Source organism: Pinus tabuliformis, chromosome 1_2 (assembly GCF_031772625.1).
Source record: "Pinus tabuliformis cultivar Carrire ecotype Pingquan chromosome 1_2, CPIR1, whole genome shotgun sequence".
In the NCBI taxonomy this organism is placed as follows: domain Eukaryota; kingdom Viridiplantae; phylum Streptophyta; class Pinopsida; order Pinales; family Pinaceae; genus Pinus; species Pinus tabuliformis.
In genome coordinates, this window is record NC_142298.1 from 835,191,437 (window position 1) to 835,217,385 (window position 25,949).

Here is a 25,949-nt window from a genome sequence, read left to right on the forward strand (position 1 = left end):
TTGAGGTTGAGTCAGGACTCAAGATTCAGGACATGATTCACTGTTATGTGTGATGTAGCACTAGACATATTACACATCTTATATATTAGTTCTTTTTTCATATTTATGTGTCAATGCATTTATTTTATGTTGTGGATGCTTTAGATACTAAAAAAATTGAAAAAAATGAATATTTTTGTATTTTTTTTTTTTAATTTTGGCGATGTTTTGCTGATTTTTACTGATTTTTTCCCCCAAATTTTACGACTTTTTCCAAATTTTCCAGACCCTAGAAGATTTTATCCCGATCGCAATGTTCGTAACATTGGTATGAATTACCTTGGACGCACTATATCAATCAATGCTTCCCCAGTAGTGCCCTTCCTACACACACCATACGGGCCTTAGAGGGGTCCTATTGTAGAGTCAAAGACTAACCTCTCCAATGAAGTGTAGTAAGAAAAATGCAATCGAGATTAGTGAATTATTGAGTTTGCGCCATGATCCATATCAATATGCCCATAACATTAAATGGAAACACATGATTGCAAGAATGGTTAGAGTACTTGTTGACGGATGACCCACCTCCCTTCAAGAACAAATGCCGAATGGGAGTAAGATCTGACCATAGCAATATGTGGAGAACTCTGGCATGCTGTTATGTCCTGATTGTCATCGGCTGTTGGTTGGTTGGCTGTCAAATGAGGGGAAAAAATTTCTCCTAGAGGTTACCCACTTTTTGGTGGGTAATATGACATTCAAAAAATGTTTCCCTTGATACATCTTCTCAAAATTTTTCCATATCTCAACAATATGCACATTTATTTTTAGTATTATAGTGCAAATAGAAATTTTTGTCAAAAGTAACTTTTCCTTCTTAGTTGAAAGCTTACTGAAAATCAAATTATCATATCCCTTGTTGAGGATATTGTTCCATGATAACGTGGATATCTCCTCCTGTTAAAAAATTAATTAATAAGACAAAAAATAGTGTATGTAGTAATCCCATATTGTGACCATTTGTGAGACAAGGGTGGTTTATGAATTATTGCATGCACCAAAAGATTTTCAAAGCGATAGCCTCCTTTTCCAAAATCTCTAGGGTGCAACACTTTGGGTTAATGTGATAGCATCCTCTCACACTCCCATACTAAAATGAAAATCACTTAAGAAGTGCATATTTGCTTTGTATGGTCCCTAGTGATTGTTAACATTTTAATGCTTACTCAGTTGCAAACTTTATAAAATAAAATGGAATACTCCTTGTCGAGGATTTCGTTCAATGTTAACATGCATATCTCGTTGTGTTAAAATTTAAGGAAAATGACTGTGTTTTTGATTGCATTAATGCCACATTAATGACAATTGTGAGAAAAGTGTTACTTGTGAAGTAATACATGCACTCAAAACTTTGCCAACATGGATTTTGATATGATAATATCTCTCTCAATTTGGTACTTGTTGAAAAGTGTAACTAGGTTCAGTCTTCATAATGACATGTAATTGTGATTTTATGTAAAAGATGTAAAGAAGAAAAATAAAATTATTGTAATGCTTGACTCATGGGTTTCATGAGCAAGAGATTTTATTTTTAGTTAAGGCTCCCATTGTGAGCCCTTAGGGATTTTGTCATCTAGTCATAAAAGTCTAAAGAGTCATTGTCATGTATTGAAGGCATGTTACACATTGTAAAAGTCAAATTTGTTTTTGTAATTCACCCTCCAAGACCTTGTCACTAGTCCTCACTCAAGTCGGCCTACAATGAAAGGGATAATACTAGAAAGATGATGTCGGCCTATTCCAGTGATCATGTCGGCCTAATAATCATGGACAAACCACTATATATAGCAGTGCTCGGCCTCATTTGAAAGAAGACAATTCGGTCAAGTAAGTCTAAAATAACCAAGTGCGAAAATCATCTTAAAAGGAGCCTTAACATCAGCAAAGGAAGAGGAAGGGATAGCGAAGATAGTGACATCATTGTGGGACTGTTTTTGGGCTAGTCTACCCTCACACATGCGAAGATTGCAGATCTGAAGTTTGCAAAGGGAGGCCGAAGATTGCAGTCATATAAGGGTGATCTAGATTGGGTGAAGACTTCGTTGAAGGGAAGCCGAGTAGAAGTGAAAAGAGTCTCCCTCTAAAAGGAGATTTGTTGGACACCTAATCCTCTATGGGTTGGTGTGGAATGTGAACAACCACCGGAGTCCAAGAGACCACTTGGAATATGAATCCAAGGGTCACTCCATGTACTATAAATATATTTCATGTTGATAATATATGCAATCAAATGCTTATCATTTACATTAGTTGTTTGCATTCCATGTGAGTTTAACATGGTACCAGAGCTGCATGCGAATTTCTTCCCTGCTCAAATTTGAGCCACTCGTTGTGGCCTCTTTGTGCATGTCAGTTCTGCATTCTTGTGCATGCCTATTTCATGTTGTTGTTGATTTTTGGTAAGCATCGGATGTGCTCTAGCCTTGAAATTTGGAGGAGAGGCTAAGGCACATGAGATCTCCAAGACCCATAATTGTTTTGAGAAATTCCACCGGGATGAGGAGTTATTAAAATAATTAATATTTTTAATGGGTTCCTAAGTCCAAACTTAGGAAAATAAAAATATTAATGGGTATTAATAAAGATAAGGGTGAGAAGCTTCTAAGAGACGAGGATCAAGTCTGTTTTAATCTTAGCTGTTGATTAGGGACTTAATCTCGACTGTTGATTTGTCAATAGGAAAAGTATAAGAGAAGAGTTGAGGATCATTTGGAGACACACTGACATATACTCAGTATCTCAAGGAAAATCGATTCTCAAGTAGAGGAGTTCGATTTCAGAGGGAGAGTTGCAGGGTGGAGGAAGAGGAGGGCATCAACAGCAGGAAGTGACTGAGGAGGAGGTGACACAGGGATAGTGGGAGACAACGCAAAGAGAGACATAGTCCAAAGGAGAGACGCAGAGCTTATGCAGGATGACACAAAGGGACGCAGAGCCACTCAGAGCCACACTGGGCCACACAAAGTGACACAGAGGTGACGCAGGGGCGACGCAGAAGTGGGATCAGGGTCTCCAAAGTGTCAGGAGGTCTCAAAGAGAAAGTCTCAGGTGTTTTCTTTCAGTTTCTCTGTAAAATCATTCCTTGTAAAAGCAATTGCTGCTGAAGATTAATAAAGTCATCTGCTGCACTGGTTTTCCCACATTGGGTTTTTTCGGGGAAAATTATCTAAAAATAACTGTGTTGATGTGATTGGTTCTTGTGCATGTATTTTTCTCTGGGTAATTGTGTGATAACTGCAGTAGAATTTATTTTAATGTTTGTTGAAGGGATTTCGTAAATAACTTATTGTGAATAATAAGTAGGTGAAATAAATCAGTTGCTACAGTAGTAGAATTTCAGTTTAGAAATTTTCACAGTTGTGCACTGTTTGGCTGACCTCTCTTAGCTAGATTCGTGTTGGGTTCTCTCACGGGGGCTTCACCCTGTGAACCTCTAACATAGCACGTGCGTTCGTGGCATACTAAACAATACCCTTAATTTGACTACATATTGGAAAATACCTCTAAATATCACTTTATTTAACCCCCTACCAATACAAACCCAATATACCTTCCCAATTTAAAAAGCCCCTACTTTCATTGGATATTGTAGGTATCCATTTTTTCATTAACATTTTTTATACCCCTTTATATTTATATCCCTTTATTTTCATTAACAATGGTAAGCAAATTCTACACCTAGAAAGAATAACCTAAATACTAGGTAGCTGAAAACTTGAAAGTTTCAATAAAAAGGAGGTAGATATAATTTGGTTGATTTACGAATACATACTGTGGAAAATTTGAATGGAAAATACATAGATTTGAACTCTAAATTACATCTATCTTCTATTGAATACTGAAAAAGATACACTACAATAGTTCAAAACAAAACCTCGATAACCAACACAATGGCACACCTTTCATCTAGCTTATAGAATAGGAAGAGGAGATAAAGTACAATGAATATGGACACATGCAAAATCCAATCTGGTTGGACTTTGTAAAATCATAGCCCTAACCTGATCACCTAGTGCACCATAGTTGCATGGTAAGAGTTCCAAGTAAGTGTGTCTCCATAAAAAGATGAATTGGAGCATGCAAGCATGCATCCCTTCCTTAAGATCTATGTCCTCTACCTAAGATGGGAATTTCTCATGCATAAGTATTCTAATTTACTAAGGATCTACACCCTCTTAGTAAGAATAGATCATGCATGCAAAAAATAACAAAAGAAAAACTCTAATAATAGAAAAAGTCTATCTAAAATAAAAATTTCTAAATTTGAAACAACATCTAAACTGGAATTAACTGAAGGTATGACATGCGTGCCCTTAGCATGCATGCACCCTCTTCCAAACAATAGTATATTTCACTATATATTGTGGCATGCATGTTCCCTCTACCAAGCAATAGCCAGTATCATTATATCCTTCACTTTCATTCAAATTGTTCATCACTAATGTAAGGAAAGGGTGCAGGTGTCATATCTATTGTCTTCTCTATTGCCCCATCATTGGGAGGATCACTAGCTGAGCAACAGGTAAAAAATATTAACACACATAGTAGACATAGATCATAGAGATATTGGTAATGTGATGCATGTCTTTTCTGGAGAAAGGCTACTTGGGAGTGGGAAGTGGGAGTTGAAGCAGGAGCGAGGAGTGACATTTTCAAAAGCTCCCACGTTGGGAGCAATTTTGGGAGTGAATTTTATATAATATATATTTTTATATATTTTGATGCATATATGTCAACAAAAGCATGTAGAATTATGAATTTGTAATAAAAAACATAAAAACATGGATTAAACCATATAACATCATTCATCTAGTAGTTATAATCTCCATCAACCACAGGTCCACAAATTAAAAGTTCTCATTTCTATAGCATGTAAGGGTGCACATATCTAAAATAACATCAAGTGCAATCCATCCCTGAGCCAAAAGAACATCAACAAATAGGCTTTGGATGGCCTCTAACATCCAAAAAAATCACGCTACAACAAATACCTACATATCATCAAAATCATTGCCTATCTTGGGATCTCTGTCATTAATATCACCCTCTAAGCATTAACATAAGATAGAAAAAGCGTAGCATGTCAAGTCAAGGTCTTTTTTGAGTGACAGGTACATTTTTAGTAGGGTCATGATAGAGGAGTTTGACAACCAATGTCACTAACATCAAGTTACATGGAGGGCTTGGTTCTCTTGATTAAGCACGAGTTCCATACCCTAGTACATGAAAAAATCCAATGGAAACATTGCAATCCCCCCAATCTTGAAATCCTGAAAAACCAATAAGTCTATTGGATTTTGAGTGAAATCTAAAATTCTACTTTCTCCATATGAAATCTAATGAGGTTGGAACCACTCTCAAACATCCCGAGTCATTTCATGGTAATGTTAAAAATTTAAGTAAAAGTGACATCCTCTTTAATCTTTCATTTTCTTCCTTTTACTTTAAGAATTTAACATTACCATGTTGCATGTCAATAATAGGGCCATAGGTTTGAATATTAGGCTACTATGAACCTAATATTACCATATTTTTTTCTCTCTCCCTCCCACTCTTAGTCCCACAATACTCCTGAACCTCTATTTCTCCAACCCACTTGTTTTTTGCCTCTGCATGGCCAATATAAACAATACCTTATAATAAACATATTTCATTACAACATATAAAAACCCTTTACCCCCTATTATATGCTCAATATATTATTTCATTTTTTCCTCATTTTTTATGCCCCAATATGAAAGCACATGATATGATATTGCTTTGTCAGTGAATCCCCCGTGGGTTCTCTATCCATTGTCTCAAATAGCAAAAATGCCTCTGCCATTTCTCCATTGCTCCATTCTTTCTAGCGATGGAATATGATTAATTCATTATCTGCATTGTAACGCCTGATCTCTGCATTCAAAACCTGGTTATTTCACTCATCTTTGTCTTCTCTGCAAGAATTAAATAAGCTATACAACGCACTGTGAGCCAACTCACTGGAGCTTTAGACACCTGGACGACTCCATGGGAAATGGCGACCAAAGGGTTGTTTTATTGTTGGAATATAGTGTAGTATATGCAGTGTTGAACTCCAGGGGCATTGAAATTTTTAGAGCTAATACCACTGCTCCTAATACACTTTCCAGTCTACGCATACGTTGTCTGCAGCTATCCCCGCAACATTCACAGTCATACACTCCTCCTCTCGCTGCTAATTGACCCCCGACTTCTCCCATACAACATGCTCTGTTAGTTATATACTTGCGCCATTGCACAATACAACGCTGTCCATCCATGCTGGCCATCCCGGTTTACGTTGGTCCAACTCCACTGCTTTACATCAACACCATGTGATGTTCTCTGTCCATATTAAATCACATCTATACTAACACTGCTATCCCCATTGCGCATATTGACTATGGTTGCGTTGCATCCCATACACCTGACTCTGTCCTGCGATATCGCCGTACCACAATCAACTCCTCATGACTCCCATGTATAACCGTCAAACTCGCTGCATTTTTGAATTGGTAGATGGCCTGTCCGTTGCATAATATTCATATTCCGCTTGGTATAACGTCTAGCCTACCACCATACGCTGGCCTCCACGCTATTGAATGATAACTCTAGTTTAAATACATGTGTTTTTAGAGTAACAAAAACATGTTTCTCTGTCCTCTAGAGAAGCCGTTCAACATCTTCCTCAAATTCCATTTGTTCTTTCACATAAAGCAGATCATCACTGTCGAAAGCACCTCTCCCATGTAAATAATCTCCACGTTCTCCTGTAACTTCTTGCATCTTTGCCACCATTCTCTAGAACACGATATCTTCATCATCGATTTATCTTTTCTTTTACCCCATTTCTTATCTTTCGGTTCGATGAGATTTGTATATTCCCAGACCTCCTTGTCTGCCATCGCCACGCTCTCAAAACAAAGGATAAACAAAAACCCTAGTTCCTACAAAACCCAAATTCCTTTGAATTGTATTATTCTGAGGAAGCATCCGACGCCATTGTGTTGTTTAACGGGAAGAGTTAGTGCGTCTTGCCTTCGAACCTCTGAGAGAGATAGCGACAGTGTCATAAGTCTGGGTGGATTCCTCGGTCGTGTCAAAGGTGTCGAGCCAAAGGCGAACTTTTTTCCATGGATCCCTGATCTTCGCCACATATTGACCCCAAGGCCTTTTCCTTACGCCCCTAAAGTGAACTCCTCTTGCTCCATTGTCATCTCTTCTATTGTTGCTGGGAGCCATCACCTGTCGTTGCCAAAGGGTTTCCTGCAAAAAGCAAAGCTTCAGGAGTCGAACGGCTAGGGTTTCCTGAGAAAATCACAATAATTCTTCTCCATCTTCATTTTCTGACTGATCTCTTTAGCGCAGGTGCTCTGTGGTGTGAAATATATGGTATGTTTCTATGGTATTTTCATTAAAGGAATTGGATTGCAGGAGCATTCCCTCGATCCGCTTGCATATGAGACTTGATCGATGGTGATGTTCTCTTTCCAAAGCTTGAAGTATCTTGGTTGATGGTGATGTTATATGTGTAAAGACTTTGGTTTCGTTGGTCATTGCTACATTATAAACTAGTTGTCATTGAAATCCTATGTGCGTTGGTCTTCTGTGGCATTAACCTTAATCAAATACCTTGAGTTGTGTATGAGTGTTGAATAATGTTTTGAAGAACGTGTTACATGAATTATTTCATCGTATTGCGGTGATATATATTACTGTGTTGTCGTTTTCTATCTGCATTGGGACCAACTTTACTATTTACATTCAATGCACTGTGAGTGTTATTCAAAAGAAAGTATGCTTACCAGTTTGGAGGAAGAGGATTTTTAGGACCACGAAATATAATTCCACAGTTCATTGTATGATACTTAGAGGTAAAGAAGTCTATATAGTCCCTTATTACAGCAGGCAACATCAACTGAACCTGACTCTGTTGACCAGAAGTGCAAACATTTCATCAGATGTATCAACATCTTAAAGCAAATTTCAAATCAACTTTGGAGAAAAAGGGTGACTAGATATTGTAAGTGGGTGTTGCTCCTTCCTCATTGATCCATAGGTGTCATCAGTTTTTTAAAGTGTAAGTTTGACATTGGAGAAAATGACTAAAATTAATGATGTATTAGAGGTGTTAAATACTTTAATACACTCCATTGTTCATGATAAAATCAAAATTGGCAAAGGCACCCTATCTGACATTCGAACATGCTTGCAAAATGCACAAGACAAGATTGATTTTTTGCAGCTTGAATCTCAACTGCAGCAGGAAGAATTACAGCAGTGGAGTCATCATTCTGAACTTGTTTCTGTTTAGAACATTGAAACAGACTCCCATAAGAAGCAAGTTGATTCAGATCCAGTGCCTAATGAAGCAGCATAATTGCATGCAAAAGCCGAAATTCAGCCTGCACTTCCCAAGTCAGTCACTAGACCTTGGGAAGAGCTTGTCCATAACAAGCACATAACAGGTCTTGGATATGACAAGGATGTGTCCTTTCATATTCCAGACTATTCCAAGCCCATTCAATTTCAAAGTGCTGGATTCCTTCATGACAGTTCACCTTCACCTGTTCCAGATTTTTCTCCTCCACATTTGCAGCCAAAAGTTGTTAAATGGCAACACTGTGACCGAGTTGGCCATATGAAAGATCACTGTTTTGATCTTCATCCATGCAAGCACTGTGGTCAGCATACTCATTACTCACATAGATGCTTAAAAAACAAGCTTCCTGCAAGAACAAAGATTCATCTTGGATGGATCGCTTCTTGGCAATGGGCTTCAACAACCAAGAAGATATTTCAGTCATATGTCCGAACTTGTTCTAGAGTATTGAACAATCTTGCAGTTGAGTTTTCTCCATCATCTCACCTTGTATCTGACAGGGGGGAAGTGATGGTCATCTACAAGCTTCAAAGCCACATCAAGCGAGCCTGAGCCACAACCTGCCATACCAGATTCAGAGTTGTGGCTAGAGACAAAGATGCCCCTGAGCATGCCTTTAGTTGGTGATGCCTCTTCAACGAATTGGGGACACTTCCTCTAGCAGAAGACTTTAGCTTCTTGCCAGTTTTGGAAGAGTTCCAGGAATTACATGAAGCATTCCAGACTTGGTGGTCATCCTCAAACCATCACAGATTGAGTCCTCCCTTTTCAGGTTGAGGTTCTCCCTTTCTATGTGGGGTGAGACCTCCCTTTCAAGGTTGAAGGTTTCCCTTTTCAAAACACGAGGAGCACTTCCTCTAGCAAAAGACCTCAGCTTCATACCATATTTGGAAGAGTTCCGGGAACTGCTTTAAGTGTTCTAGTGTTGGTGGTCATCCTTAAACCACCCCCCTTATACCAACATTTCAGAGAGCACATTCAGCCTAGCGCTGCCATGCATTTTTGCACATTTTGTATTACAACTTTCTTCTTGGACTCATACATACCCCTTCAGATTAAGGGGGGGGGAATGTTGGACACCTAATCCTCTATGGGTTGGTGTCGAATGTGAACAGCCACCGGAGTTCAAGAGACCACTTGGAATATGAATCCAAGGGTGACTCCATGTACTATAAATATATATCATGTCAGTAATATATGCAATCAAATGCTTATCATTTACATTAGCTCTTTGCATTCCATGTGAGTTTAACACTATTCAAGGATCAAAAGCTGATCTAGGGTTTCTCTTGTGAAGCAAAAAGTTGCAGACCTACAAGAAGAGGCCGAATTTATGAAGGAAGCTGAGAAGAGGAAGAAAAAGAGCAGCATTGACCTAAGGGTGAAGAGTAGGCTTGTGACTTGGTCTTGGAAGGGCTGTTGTATCAAGGGTCTTTGTCATGGTCTTGGTATTCGTCAATTGAAGTTTCTATAAGAAGAGTTTGTTGGGTTTTCCTCTCAAAGAGTGAGAGGTTTTGGCCTTGGTTGACAGCCTATATACTGTGTCTCTTCTCTCTTTATTGTTCATGCATTAGTAATTGTCTTGATGAAAAGAACACAATAATAACATAAGAAAGAGAAGATCATAATCAAGAAGTAAAAGGGAACTCACAAGCAATTATCAAAGTAGAGAAATCACCTATCTATTGATGCCCTAGATTTCTCAACAGTACTAATATCTCTTAGAGGTGAATTTGTGCTTTTTGAGTACCGTTCCTTGTGATTGTTGCCTTTGTGATGCTTTCCTAATTGCAATATTACTAAATACAAAGTGGCATATCTCTTGTTGAGGATTCTTTCATGTTAATATGGCTATCTTCTATCTCATGGGCAATTTTTTTCACATTTATTTATACTTGTATAATTGGTCAGTAGTTATAAATTATAATCTAAAAATTATATAGTCTCTGTTGAGCAGGTTATTCAGGACATAACAGCGGGTGGAACAGATTATTCTTTTGAATGTGTTGGTGATGTTGGAGTGATACGGACTGCCTTAGAGTCCTGCTGTGATGTACTTCTCATTCCTACACATCAACCAGTTTTTATTTATTCTTTCTGAATACAGTTCTTTACAGAAATTAATTTTATGTTGAATTAGTATTTGGTAGATTCTTAAACTTTTATGTAAATCACGGTAATTGTTAGAAGTTTGTCTATTGCATTACAGGGCTGGGGAATGGCAGTTATAATTGGAGTTCCTAGTGGCCAGATGGAACTTTCAGCACATTATGGACCACTTCTTAGTGGACGTACTTTGAAAGGAACACTGTTTGGTGGATGGAAACCTAGGTCTGAGTTGCCAATGTTAATTGAGATGTACATGAAAAAGGTAAAACACAAGCATCTAATGTGAATTTTTCTTTTTCTTTTCTATCTTGTACCATAAAATGCAAGTGTCAAATATCACTTTTGGCATTGTGAAGCAAACTTCCACAGTCCACTATAAGAAATTTGTCATATAGCCCCCTTCTTCTTCATCCATCAAGAAGCTATTATTTTCTCATTTACAGAACACTTGTATTGAATTATCTAGATCTTTACATATACATCTACACCTCATCATCTTTGCACTGCATGCAATGATCAGACAAGGACTCTTCTACACAATATTAATTTTGGCATAATTCTTCCTTTTCAACTGTAGACTGAAATGCAATGTATGCCAAAACCAGGTTGCATTTAAGTTCCATGCCCAATCTAATTTGATATTCTTTTAAAATGAATGCCACCCTTGAGCTAGAGCCACGACGTTTGATGGGAACAATAAACAACTCACTGATGTATTAGAAATTTTGTCCCACAAATATTCAACCCCTGGAATCATACCGTAGTATGAAATCAATCACATTGTGCTGTCACGCATCAGATGCTGTTCATGGAGTTATACCATGTTGGTAAGATCTCAAAACATTCAAATTGAACGAATGAGACTAGCACTATGTTGCATGAAACTTCTAGTAACTCTGCGTTTTGGGCCATACCCATACCTGAAACTCAACCATCATGTAATCATCTATGAGAGCTAATATAGACTCGGTTTTCCTTCTAAATTGTCATCTATGGGTTTTATTCCCTTTTTTTCTTGCAAGATAATGTGTTATTCACTTATTTCTATCTATCTATCTATCTATCTATCTATCTATCTATCTATATATATATATATATATATATATATATATATATATGATGTTTCAACCGACGTTTCCATTTTTGGGAGGTAATGTTTCTTAACGTACCCATTTCGGAAACTCCGAAACTTTTTGACACTTCATGCAACTTAGGAATAGCACTTGAGTGCCATAACGTTTGAGAATCTGCTCCAACATTTGTGGCAATTAGAATTCTGGTTCATGAAATCAGACTAGCCTTTAGGCTTTGCTGTTACGCCATCGTTTTCAACTTGGGTATCCCTAATTGTATATACAAGGCATCACAAGAATTGTGAAATTTAAAGGCAAGGATCATGAAAGAAATTGTGCACACCATTAAGGTTTTTCAGACTGAATTTTTATGTTCCTTTACAATATTACGATATTTATGGTACAAAGTTGCAATGAAATTGGAGACTAAAGACAAATTTAGATATTCAACTTTTTATGAATCTAGCTTTATCCAAACTAAGTCTTCTCATGTGTGGAGCACTAAAATTAACACAGTGCTAAATAAAGATAAAAATAGATGAAAAATTCTCTAGTGCACAATGTTACCACACAATCTCATGCCCAAATATGTAAAATCCAACATCTAGATGAAGATTTGTGGAACTAGGAGGTTGGGCATTGTCACCTTACCAACTCTCCTATGCACTTTAACCAAAGGGTGGACCTAAGTCAAGGCGAACTTCCCTATGGTTGATAGGCTCACCTCGTGTAGTATGGAAAGGGAGTAAAGAGAGCTTAACAACATTGTAAATAAGTCGAAAATGAAATATGAAGTGGGCTTGAGATGATGGATGAAAGGGAAATCTAACACCTTGTTTCATGGGCTATGGATGTAATAAATATAAATATTATAGTAATAATAATAATAATCAATAAGCCCTAAGAGTTAGCTCAATCGGTCAAATCAAGTCCCTCACCAATGGGAGGTCACAGGGTCAATTCCCGAAAGCTCTTAGGGTGAGGTCAGTAAATAGGCTGAGTGTTGTTGATGCCCTTCGGGTGGCATCCACTCAGTGTTTAACAACCCTGGACGTAGTGGCTGCCCACTGACCCGGGTATCCGTGAACCAGTAAGTGAAAAAAAAAAAATAATAATAATCAATAATTAATAATTTGTGAAGAGGCACATCCTAATAGAAGGACACGACTCTTAATGAAAGGGCATTCCCATGAACTAAAACAAACTTGTCAAAAATGAGTTAGTTCAATGCAAAAGCTTTAATATAGTTATGATTTCATGATATAAAATGTATGTGTACATATAAAACTTCCTTTTGTTTCAAATAATTATAGTTACCATTATCAACTTGAAGGCATGAGAAGCACATGGTATTGTGATTTCTCTAGCCAATTCAGTGTGCCAGTGAAAGGAACAATTACTTACAGGGAGGAACAATTGTAATATGCTTGGGTGAACCCAAGTGGGTACATGGGACAATTTTTTGTTCACTCTGGTTTACAATACTAGTGTTCAACTACTCTAATTCTTCTTCATACACCTGATGTATAACACTTGCACAAACCCACTATAGAAGACTAGTGCATTGCATTGATCTAGAAGTTAGTCAGGTACATTCAACATGCCATTCTTCTAAATTATTCATTATTGATTATACGTCTTTCATGATGGACAATACCATTTCAATGTAGCGGCTTTGTATTTTCATTTGCATTTTCTAGTTTTCTCCCCTTACTTGTGTTGAAGTTGTAACTAGAGTTGGTCTTCATAATGTAATATAAATCTATCATTGATGTATTTATTATATTCATTATTATATTTGATTTTGGTCAAAGCATGTTCTTCATATTTAGAGTCAAAAAGAGAAAAAAAATATTATGAGTCAAAGAAAAATGTATTTGAGTCATGTTCCATTTGGACATTTGTAAGAAAATGAAAAATGATTTTTATGTTGAGTCATTAGTCCACAAAATGTCAAGTCAGCCTGGCCCTCTAGAGTCTAGAGTGGCACCCATTCAACCTCCTTGACAGAAATATATAGAAGACAGTTTGACCCATTTGGGGGATATTCACTCACAAAACAAGAAATAGATCTGAAGCAAGTGAAGAAGGACAAAAGGACGAGTCAAAGGAGAGAGAAAGCTAGCCAAAGAACAAGAAGAATATACCTATGCTGACCAAATCTTTGACTTGACAACTTGCACGTGTGGAAGGACAAATTTCTGTGAACAGGCCAAAAACTTTCTGTGCTACTGCAGGCCCGAAATTTCAGGACTGAAATTTTAGGAAGTTGACCATTGGACTAGGTTTGACCTGCGTTGACTTTGACTTCTACAGGTGACTTGGAGGGATGGACTTGGCATTTTGGTGGCAGTTTTGTCTTGGTCTTGGTCTTGAATTTTGACCTGATTCTATAAGAGAAGGATTGTTAGGTTTTCCCCTTGTGTCATTTTTCCCTGTCTTGGAGCCTAATTTCATTGTCTCTTGTCTCTTTGCTTTTCTTGAAAGAGTGAACATTTGTATAATTACTTGATGAAGAACACTTGAAGTAATAAGAAGACATTAAACATTCACAAGTAATTATCAAGAAAGAGAAATCGAGTTTAAACTCTATGCACTTAATTTCTCAACATGATATCGGAGCTATGGTGAAGACAAGAGCACTGCTAAAGAAGCCCTAAGTAAGGCTAAGTCTGAAAGAAATCAGAGGAACAGTTTAGTATGCAAAGAGGCCAAGATCATCAAAGGTGTTGAAATCAAGAAATACTCCTACTTGAGATGGAAAGTATCAATTATATCCTTATAGAAGACCAAGTTTCCTCATCCCTGAAGACTGAAGAATTCATGTGGAATGAAGAAGTCAAAGCTACTCGTTCTTGGACGCTGAGCATAAAAGACTAAACTACTCACTCTTGAAAAAGACAAGGCTACAAAGAAATTTGGGAGGAAAATCAGACATAAAGGTCTAGGACACAAAAGGTATGAAGGTAAAAAAAGATAGCGAAATCTGAAAGCAATATATCTCTGTGATAAATTATATGAAGCTAAATATTTGTCCTTGATGAGCAGTTACATACAACATAGAAGCCATCTATCTCTGCAATTTACGAAGTAAAAGAGTGATTTTATGTGCTACTCTGAGGCACACTTTTACGGTCAAGCAAGTCTTCTATGAAATCATATTTTCGAACTATCTATTATACAATATCTTTGTGAAATCCAAGTTGTCTATCCCTATAAAATCCAAGTTACCTGTTAAAAAGTAAAAGGCCAAGGTCTTGTAGTTGATCTTTGTGAGATAGCTAAAAGAACATTCCGAACCTATGTGCTGCATCCGAACTTAAAGTGGTAACATTTTTCCTGTGCATCTAAACTTACTGTGACAACATCTCTCTGAGGCATCCGAAGCTTACTTAGGCAAATCTAAATGATGAATTTCTCTATGGAAGAATCCAAGACTTCATTCTGTGACAGCCTATGCAAAGTTTTGTGGCTATGTATTATGCAAATTCTGTAACAATATATGTTTGTGACAATGTCTTTTGTGATGATATGCGAACTCTGAGACATATTATATGTGAGGACCTGAGATATATGCAGAGTACAAAATTTTGTTAGGAATATCTAAGGATCATCATCTTTGTGACATATCCGAATGTCTAATGCCTCATTACAGTAAAGGACATACCTGCAACTCTTTATATTGCCTTCTTGGAAGATCATCTTGCTGGGCCTAAATTCAGTGGTATATAGTGGAAGGGATCAAAACTATGTAAAACATCTCTGTAGTTAGAGGTTGAGACCTTGTGAACTCTGTGGAAGAACTGTGATAAGATATCCATGTGACACAAGTATGCGATGCAGCTATGCTACCAAGACTTCCCTCCTATACATAGAAGAAGGACTAATCACATCATCAAAGACGATCTATCCAATACAATAAAGTCTGATAAGGGACTGAAGATTAGTGGAGAGACTAAAATGTTGATGCATGTGCAAAGAACATTGTAAGCAACCCAAAGAAATCTCTATCATTATCCTAGTTCGATGGTTGGAGGTCTAAGGTGCCTCTATTGAAGGAAGTAACCCAACTGAAGAAAAAGGACCATATCTTTGCAAGGACGGATAAGTAAGGTTGAAGAGGTACTTATGATTGCAACCAATAACCTATGTCAATTATATTGCATTTAATAAGTTTTAGGTCATATGTAGAATAAGCTAACGATCTTATGCTCTCTTGAAAGATAAGGACGTACTATAATAGGTTTTGTATAGACATATTAAGAGATTGTTGATATATTAACATTTGAGTCTTTTCCTTGCGTTATTAAAACTTGGTTTTGTAATTAAGGAATGAAATGAACTCCATGTATAGAAGGCTTGTCAATGGCATTTCTAAGGTTGGTAGCTAATAAATTGTTGGAATTTCTAAGTTTAACTCGTTAAAAATTCTTCCTGTACTATCTAGTTTATTTCTTCCTACTTGTTTAATTACTTAACAAGTTATTTACCATGTAAATACTAAAAATAAACACAAGTACAATATCAACATCTACAGATCATCAACTGAAAGAAAACAAGCACACAAGTGACACCGTTATTTTTGGACCAATGTCCCCAGAAAAACCCAATGCGGGAAAACCGGTGCAGCTATTCAGAGGGTTTTATTATTATGCAGTTTTTAGAATACAACCAGGGTGCCAGAAATGGCTCACCCAACAGAGAATGCCCTCAGTAGTAGTACCTCTCCTCGAAGACAGATATTCTAGCTGAATAATCATCGGATGAACGATCCCACAACAATAATTGCAGCTCCCACTTCTCTGCGTCACTTTGATAGGGACTGCGTCACCCTACCCGGCTCACCAGCACGCAGTCTGTCCCATGAAATCCTTCCAGCGCTTCCTCTTGGCCCTGCATCAGCTCTGCTAGCCTTTGCGTCAGCTTCTGGAGCTTCTGTGTCAGCCCCTAGACCCTCTGCGTCTCACACGCTGGCCTCTCCTGGCTTTGCGCAGCTCCTGGCTGCCTTTGCGTAGCACCCAACTGCCTCTGCGTCAACCTCTCTGGGCTCTGCGCTGTCTCTTTGGTACCAACTCTGCCTCTCTGCTATGTATTCACTGCCCCTCGCTGCTGATCACTGATTCTATCTCTCTTAGCAAACCCCGCTCTAGAGAATAGAATGACTGATCACTCTGGTGTGTTCTCCAACTAACCCTCAAGCCTCCTCTTATACTTTTCTCGTTGGTCCATCAACGGCCGAGATTAAATCTCTAATCAATGGCTAAGATTAGATTTGGCTTGATCCATGACTTTTGGAACATTCTAACCCAGTTTTATATTAATACCCATTAATATTTTATTTTTCCTAAGTTTAGACTTAGGAACTCCATTAAAAATATTAGTTGTTTTAATATCTTCCAAACCGGTTAGAATCTGCCCAAACCATTTTTGGGTCTTGGAGATCTCATGTGCTTTAGCCTCTCCACCAATTTTCATGGCTAGAGCACATCCGATGCTACCCCAAATCAACACAAATTTGTATACTTGTAGAAATTGCAACTTTTAAAGAATGAAAGGTCTTGAAGTCTTTAGAACTTGAAGAATCTAGAGATTTTAAACCCTAGCAAAAGGTTTGAACTAAGAAAAACCCTAGGACCAATCGTTTCTGTTGTAAGAAGAAGCCCTAGCTCTTGAGAATGACAGAAATGACATCATGTTGATATAAGGAAAACATTAATGAAAAGGTCAAAGATTAAGAGGGAGTTGAACTTCCTCAAAAAGATAAGTACTCTTATTGATTACTACTACTGCTATTGTCTTTGTGCTTTTCTTATTTGTTAAATTATGGTATGTTCTATGCTTAGAGCAGTTTACTTCAATTCTTCTTATTAGCCACTGATTAACAATCACATATACATAAAGTAAAGTGTAGATAGAACATTAAACAATTGATAGAAAACAATCCTAGACAAGAGACACAAGATGTGGTGGCTAGCCAGGGACAAACCCCAATGCAGGGAAACCCTTTGATCAAATCTTATTTTATCTTCAATAGTTCAGTAGAGAGAAATAGTACAAAATCAGAATTTCGTAATTTATATCAGCAGCAGCAAACCCTAAATTAGCAAAGTCAAACTTAGTCAAACGAGATGAAATTGACCTCCAATATGCTTGGTCAATTTCCCGACCATCTAGTCCTCGAACAGCTTGAAGAAGCAGCCCATAAACAACCCCAAAAACATAGTCAAATTGCAGTTGACTGAAGTCAACCTGCTGCCCCAAACGAGGGCAGTCAACGCTGGTCAAACCAGAGGTCAGATTGCCTCGGTTTGCGTGCCAAAAACTGTGGCCTGTCTAGGAGAGGCAGCCACACAAAAACTGTACTCTTCTAAGTTCAACGCTGGTCAAAGATACCTTCTGCAGTCCCGGTCAAACTCGATCAATGCAGTCAACTATTTCTGCGTCCTTTTTTCCGCGTCCTCCTTCAGCCTGTGTCCTCTTACTTCCCACGTGAGAGAGATCCTCTTCCTTGTGTGTACCCAATATGCAAGGAGAGAGAGAAGAATGTGAGAGATGAGATGAGTTGAAAATGAATCAACCTCACTTGTATTTATATGATTTGCTGGGCATGTGTGCCACACATTTAGCTGCTGGCCGACCTTGACAATTTGTCAAGTAAATACAAATAAATTCATATCTCCATAAATACTTGTCGGAATCGGATGATCTTTAGATCAATCCTACACCTCTCGATAAGAGGAACCTAGGAAAAATATCAGCTGCCATAAATAGGATGACCCACATGGAGTTTGGCCTTAGTTGCCAATTTTAATACTCCCTCTCAACTAGGGAGAACTCCATCTGCTAATTCGTCTGACCGTCGGTACTGTCCCTGCCATCAAATGCACTGCCTTGCACTGCTTGGCTCTGCTCTGCTTTGCTGAACTATGAAGAAGAAGAAATGATAGAGGATGTATCATACCATCCTCCATTGACCCGAAATCAGTCTCAGAGTGTGTCATACCACTCTTACTGATCCCAGATCAGTATCATTGATCCTAGATCAATGGAGGTCATCCTAGCATAGGGAGTATGGTAGATACAACGATGCATCCATCGATAGTACTACTAATGGTCCCTAACCCCATTTCCCTACTCATTGATAAGATGAGAGATACGTCCCATGAGTCCCAGACTGCATGGGTAGGATGCCTCGACAGGAGAACTAATCATCTTGTCCACAGGAGAACGAATCATCCTGTCCAGCAGTCGTCACAAGAGAACTAATCATCTTGTCCACAGTTGCCACAAGAGAACTAATTGTCCTGGCCCACAAGAGAACTAATCATCTTGTCCCACAGCCACCACGGGGTGTCACAGGGGAAGTTTGAACCTTTCACCCTGTACATAGCGCACCACCAGGGGATGGTGAGTCGCCCTTGTGGTCACATGTTGCTCCAAGAAGTACCCCGCCCCCCTGGAGCTCCCAGAGCTCAATATATGCGTCATACACGACCCTCATAAGAGGGTCTCTCAACAACACCAAGTTGTTCTTGGAAAGTCAAGAATTTGACCTTTCCCAGGGGCTTCGTCAAAATGTCGGCGACCTGTTCATCTGTACTGATATGTTGGAGCCTTATTGCTCCTTGCTGTACCATATCCTGGATATAGTGGTACCTGATATCGATGTGCTTGGAGCGATCATGAAATACAGGATTCTCTGATAAACGAATCCCACTCTGATTGTCACATAGGATCATGGTAGTATCCAATGTGAATCCAAATAGCTCACTGAAGAGCTTTCACAACTAGACTGCCTCATAAGAGGCCATACTAGCAACAATGTATTCTGCCTCGGCGATGCTCAAAGCCACAAACTTCTTCTTCCTGCTCATCCAGGATATCGAGGCAAATCCCATAGAGAAACAACACCCGGAAGTGCTCTTTCGGCCCACTACATTGCCTACCCAATCAGCATCGGTATATCCATGTAGTCTCACATCTCTGGTAGTGTATCTCAAACCATGTGTGATTGTGCCACGAAGATATCTCAATAGATTCTTGGCACCAATCCAATGTGTGTGGTGAGGCTCAACCATATGCTGACTCAACGTTTTAACTGCAAAACATATATTCGGACGGGAGTTCACCAAGAACATCAATGCTCCGATGAGTTGACGATACTCGGTAGCATTTTGTAAAACAGGTCCGGCAGCACTACCGCTTAACTTCTTGAAGTCAAGCTCCATCGGGGTAGTCACGGGCTTGCAGTCCACCATACCAAACCTCTCCAATATCTTCACCACATATTTTCCTTGAGATAGGAAAATCTCCTTTGGTTTTTTCCAGACTTCCAGTCCTAGGAAATAGTGCATTAGTCCTAGGTCCTTCATCTCAAACTCAGAAGCCAACTCCCTCTTACATTTTGAATGAGAGGGTCTGCAGTTATTAGAAAGAGGTCGTCAACATATAGGACTAGTATGAGAGGTTTGTCATCTTCAACCTTAAAGTAAAGGTTAGGGTCAGCTTCACTCCTAGTGAATCCCAACTTCATCAGGTAGCTATCGATCCTCTCATACCACGCTCAGGGTGCCTGCTTCAGCCCATAGAGGGCTTTCTTCAACCTGCACAAGTGAGATTCCCGATCATGAATCTCAAATCCTTCGGGTTGTTCCACATAGACTTCCTCTTTGATCGAATCATGCATGAACACGGTCTTGACATCCATTTGATGTAGGTTCCATCCTTGCGAAGCAGTAAGGGCTATGATCAAGCAGATGGTGGTATATCGTGCAACAGGTGCAAATATCTCGTCATAGTCTATACCTTCCTTCTGAGAGAAGCCACGAGCGACAAAACGAGCCTTATAATTTTCATCACTTCCATCAACTGCATGCTTTATCTTGTAAAGCCATTTTGAAGTGACAACTGCTTTGTCCTGGGGTCTGGGGACCACGTCCCAGACATCTTTTTCATGATGGACTCATATTCCTCAATCACAGCATCCTTCCATACTTGATGCTTCATAGCTTCTGCGAACAATGAAGGCTCACTTTGAATGATCGTGCTCATGATGGTCAAGTATCCCTGATACCTAGCTGGCTTCTTACTTTCCCGGAAAGTCCCTCTGGGTGCAATGAGTCCTTTAGCGTCATCAAGTGTCCCCCTAAGCCATGAAGGCCTCTTCCTAGAAGAGGAAGGCTCTTGCAGAGGGGGATCAATAGGATCCATAGGTTCTTCCATATCGGGCATTCTCTCATCTTCTTTTTCCTTCGGTTCCCTGGTGTTAGCTTCTTTAGATCCCCTTTGAGTAGGACAATTATCAACTTTGCTAAGAGCCATATCTTCCTCAAAGGTGACATCATGGCTAATCTCGACTTCCCTTTGACCTGTTGAAGTTTCGAAGTCTACCAGTTAGAAACCCTCCACACACTTTACTAATTTATTCCTACCTACTTGTTCCGTTAATTAACTAGTTATTTACAATGTAAATACTGGAAATAGACACTAGTGCATGCTCAACATATTACAGATCATCAATTGAAGGAAACAGAAACAAGCACACAAAATGACATCGTTATTTTTGGACCAATGTCCCTATAAAACCTAATGCGGGAAAACCGGTGCAACTCTCTAAGGTTTTTCTTATTAAGCAATTTCAGAGTGCAATCTGGGTGCCAAATTCAGCTTACCCAATAGAGAATGCCCTTGGCAGTAGTACCTCTCAGTTTGAGACAAATGTCCCAGCTGAAACCCAGGATAAACCCTCCGGCAACTCCTCAGCTCCAATCTGCCCCAGAAACCCTAGCGTCTGCCTTTCCAGACTGTGTTAACTTCTCTGCCTAGCGCTGGCCCTGTGTCAGCCTTCTTGCCCTCTACGTCAGCTACTCTAACCTCTCTGAAGCACTGTGCAACTCCTGGCTGCCTCTGCGTGGCCCTGCGTGAGCCCTGGCTGCTACTGCGTCACTCTCTCTGGCCCCTGTGCTGATCTCCCGACACTATCTCTGCCTCTCTGTCTCTCTGTACTCACTGCCCCTTAGCTGCAACTCCGATCACTGATTCTATCTCTCTTAACAAACCCCGCTCTAAAGAATAGAATGATTGATCATTTGGTGTAATCTCCAAGTGACCCTCAAGCCCTTTCTTATACTTTTCTCGTTGACATATCAACGGCCGAGATTAAGTCCCTAATCAACGGCTAAGATTAGATCTTGCTTGATCCATGTCTTTTGGACCATTCTAACACAGTTTTATATTAATCCACATTAATATTTTAATACTCCATTAAAAATATTAATTATTTTAATATCTCCTAAACTGTTTAGAATTTGCCCTAAGATTAGATCCGGCTTGATCCATGTTTTTTGGACCATTCTAACACAATTTTATATTAATCCACATTAATATTTTAATTTCCCTAAGTTTAGACCAATGTGGAAAAAGTCGAAGTCGGGATTAATTCGGCAAGGGTCCAAAAGTTGAAAAACTAGTTAAAGTCGGGAGTTTTTTGAAAAAGTCGGCAAAATTAAAAAAAACACAAAATTATTCATTTTTTAATTTTTTTTTTTTAACATCTAGAGTATCCACAACATCAAATAAATTCATTTCCACATAAACATGTAAAGTAAGCTAATATATAATATGTAGATGAAGTCTAGTGCTACATCACATATCAAAATAGTGAATCAACTACTGAATTTTGAGTCCTATCTGAGTCTCAACTCTCAAGAGTCAAAATATCAACAAAAGATATAATAAATGTATATCATGAGTCATCTAAAAGCCATCAAGTAATCAGTCACTGAGATCCTCTTCCCCTTTTAATTTTTGTTTCCGCTAATTGTATTAAAAAATAAGTTATGCATTTATTCAGTGGATTGTAATCTGCTTGGGTAATAAGGTGTCAGGTGGCAGGTCCAATGAAAATTAACAATGAGTATCACAGTAGATGTGAAAATTAATGCTTAGTGACTCAAAGCTGCTTATTTTCTGAGGAAACAGTAGATGTCAGATTACTAACCTAGCCTTGGCATCTATTATTCAAAAACTCTTGGAGGTAAAATCCACTTCTGATACATAACCTTTCCCCACATTTACAAGGAATTCACCACTAAAGAAGATTCCCTTTCAAAACGTGCTCTCATTGCAAGAAGGATCTTTGCTGTCACAAGATTTCACAAGTACTTTGTTCCTGTCTGAAAATGGGTTCTTTTTTGAGGCACTGGTTTTGTTTTTTTTTTGGACAAGTTGTTATTTGATCTTCATGACCTCCTCTTTGTTGTTTCTTCTAGAAGCATTCAACAACTGTAACAATGTTTTTGATGGTGTGGGGTTCTTTCTACGGAAGACTGTTGTATGCTTGTCCTTTTGGTACTTTTGTAATCTTTTGAAGGGGCAGTGGTTGTTAGAGTCTGGATCACTGAAAGCCTGGAGGCTTAGCCAATGTATACTTTACTTTCTAACTAGAAATATGAAGTATAAAGATTTGTTTTTCCTTGGAAAACAAAAACATATCTTAACCTCAAAACTAACAGATTACAAATGAGACTACTATGCTCGCAAGAAGTATGACAAACAATACAATGCAATAACTTGAAAATGCATGGATGGAAGCTTCAATTTACAATTTTTTCACCTTTGCGGCCTCTTTATCCACGGCCTGGGAAGGGAGGAAGACTTTTTGGGTCGACTCCCGATTAAATCGAGAGTATAAGGAAAAAATCGCGATCTTTTCCTTTGTGAAAAAGTCGCCAAAAAGTCGGGGGATTAAATCGTTTAGTTCAAAAAATCGCATTTTTAGGATTAAATAGGGATTTTTTGCAGACTTTTTCCATACTAGTTTAGACTTAGGGACTCCATTAAAAATATTAATTATTTTAATATCTCTTAAACTGTTTAGAATATGCCCAAACCCTTTCTGGGTATTGGAGATCTCATGTGCCCCAACCTCTCCACCAAATTTCGTGGCTAGAGCACATTCGATGCTACCACAAATCAACACTCCCTCTTAGCGAGGCCAATGCTCTAACGATACTCCTCACGGAGTATTACTCTGATCATCCAGCATCGGTCCATGTGCTGATGCTAGGCCTGCTGCCCACCATCCTCTACACTTCCATATCCTATACTGCTGCCCATGGTTCTGCCACTGCCACTGCTGCATTTGTACGACAGCTCCCTCTGCATTCGTGCTGTTGCCCATGGCTCTGCCACTACCACTGCCGCATCTGCATTGCATCTCCTCTCATCATGCTGCATCGTGTTGCCCACCGCTGTGTTGCAACTCAGTTACTGAGAAGTAAGTAACTGATCTCCCAACTGTAACCTCTCTGTTGGGCTAGAGACACCCGCTGATGCTGAAGCTCCCTTTGCCGCTAACAAGTGCTCCCTCTTTGACCTCTGCACTGCTGCAACAACTCCCTGCATCTTGCACCGTTGCACACCTCTTTGTGCCATCCTGCACTGGTGCAACACTCTCATGCCTCTCGCACTGTTGTAGCTTGCTAGCCTTGCGTTGTCCTGGGAATCCTGCACTGTAGCTCTCTCTGCTGCTCCATCCGCATCCATCTCTGCCCATATCAGCCAGTCTTGCTACTCCTCTTCGGGGCTCCCGTAGCAAGGTCTAATCCAAGAGGCTGGGTACCTCGAGGATCCTGCCCCTCATCGCCTGTAGTCCACCTGACTACAACTCGATGTCTCCCCACTTCCACTCAAGTGGTGTGTGTGCACTCATAGTCATGGCACAGTCATTGTCTGTCTCCACTTCCTTCTCTGCCCTTGCTGGCGCTGCCTTATTCTCGTAAGACTCCCTTACTCTTCTTCCTTGGACATTGGGTCGCATAATGACCCAACTCCCCACAGTGGAAGCACTTGATCTTGGAGAGATCCTTCTTCTTCTGTTTTTCTTGTTTTCCCTCAGATGCTAGGGCAACATCTTCCTCCTCCTCCTTATTGACTCTGATCCCCTTACTGTTGCTTCCCGCCATGGTCTGCCATCTGATCTCTTCTTGGCGAAGAGCCGCCCACATCTCCTCCCAAGGTAGAAGGGTCCCTCTGCCCATTATACGCTGGACAAATACCTCGCAGTCTTCTGAGACTGCATTCAGGGTTGTCCTCACCATCAATCCCTGATCTGGCGTGGTTCCTATGGCAGTCAACTGATCTTGGATCTCATTCAGTACTCCGAAGTAGGTGTCAATCGGTTCTCCCTTCTTCATCTGATATGACCTCATCTGATTTTTCTAGTAACATCCTTCTCTGCACAAAAGTATGCTGGTACACTTTATTTAGGGACTCCAACATCTCATTTGCCGTTTCCTTCTCGGTAATGTGTGGTACTACATGGTCCTTGACCCCGTCAAGGATGATGCTCTTGGCCCTCGCCATTGCCTCCTCGTACTTGTCGTTATCAGATGGGTCAACTAGGATTGCTATCGTCCTCAAGGCGAAGTCTTTGACACGATTTCTGTCAAGTACGGATAAGATTCTGGCCTTCTAGACTGCGAAGTTTGATGCTCCATCCAGTCTGTCTTGGTCTCTTACTCTGTGTAGTGCCATGCTGCTCTTCTACTTCCCTCTTGGAAGTTCTCGATGTGACTCCATCTAACCCTCGATTTCCCTTCTGGAAATCCTTCTGCCTATGTCGAGATGCTCCCTACTCTGATCGTCTGTGCAACTGCACCACTGATCCAGATTTCTCGGCTAGAAACCCTCAGTAGCAACTCCCTCCTCCTTGCCTTGTTAGGTACTGTTCTTACTACAATATCTGACCAGCTCCACTTTGCAATTTTCCCACAGCCTTCTAAACCCCAGCAACTTGAAGGTGAGAGCTCCTAGGCTTTGCGCAATCGTGGCACCAGCAACTCGACCTCAGCCAACTGCGTCAGCCCTCCTAGCTTCTACGTGGCTCTGCGTGAGTCTCCCTTTGCCTCCCTTAGCCTCTGCATTGCCTCTTCTTGGCTCACCCTTGATGACGCAGGCACTGCGTCACCCTTCCCTTGTTGCTTCTCTGCTAGAAACAACTTCTATCACCTGGGACAACTGTTTTTTGCTGCTATTTCTCCGCTCAGCTGATGTCCTCAGTTTTTTTGTGATTTGCAACCACGCTCTGATACCATGTTGAAGTTTCTAAGTCTACTAGTTAGAAATCCTCCGTGCACTTTACTGATTTATTTCTACCTACTTGTTCCGTTACTTAAAAAGTTATTTACAATGTAAATACTGAAAATAAACACTAGTGTATGCTCAACATATTACATATCCTCAACTGAAGGAAATAGAAACAAGCACACAAAATGACACCATTATTTTTGGACCAATGTCCCCGAAAAAACCCAATGCGAGAAAACCGGTGCAGCTATTTGAGG

General features: G+C 39.6%; 1 protein-coding gene across 4 annotated transcripts in view; it reads left to right on the forward strand.

Annotated features, from left to right (window-relative positions):
• LOC149208520 (alcohol dehydrogenase-like 6) overlaps nucleotides 1-25,949 on the forward strand; it is a 231,415-nt gene that overhangs the window by 176,342 nt on the left and 29,124 nt on the right. For all 4 annotated transcript variants that reach the window (XM_089396100.1, XM_089396099.1, XM_089396101.1 and 1 more), the window contains 2 exons: nucleotides 10,380-10,475; nucleotides 10,632-10,793. In XM_089396100.1, the coding sequence (XP_089252226.1) occupies nucleotides 10,380-10,475; nucleotides 10,632-10,793 (258 nt within the window). The remainder of the gene's footprint in view (nucleotides 1-10,379; nucleotides 10,476-10,631; nucleotides 10,794-25,949) is intronic.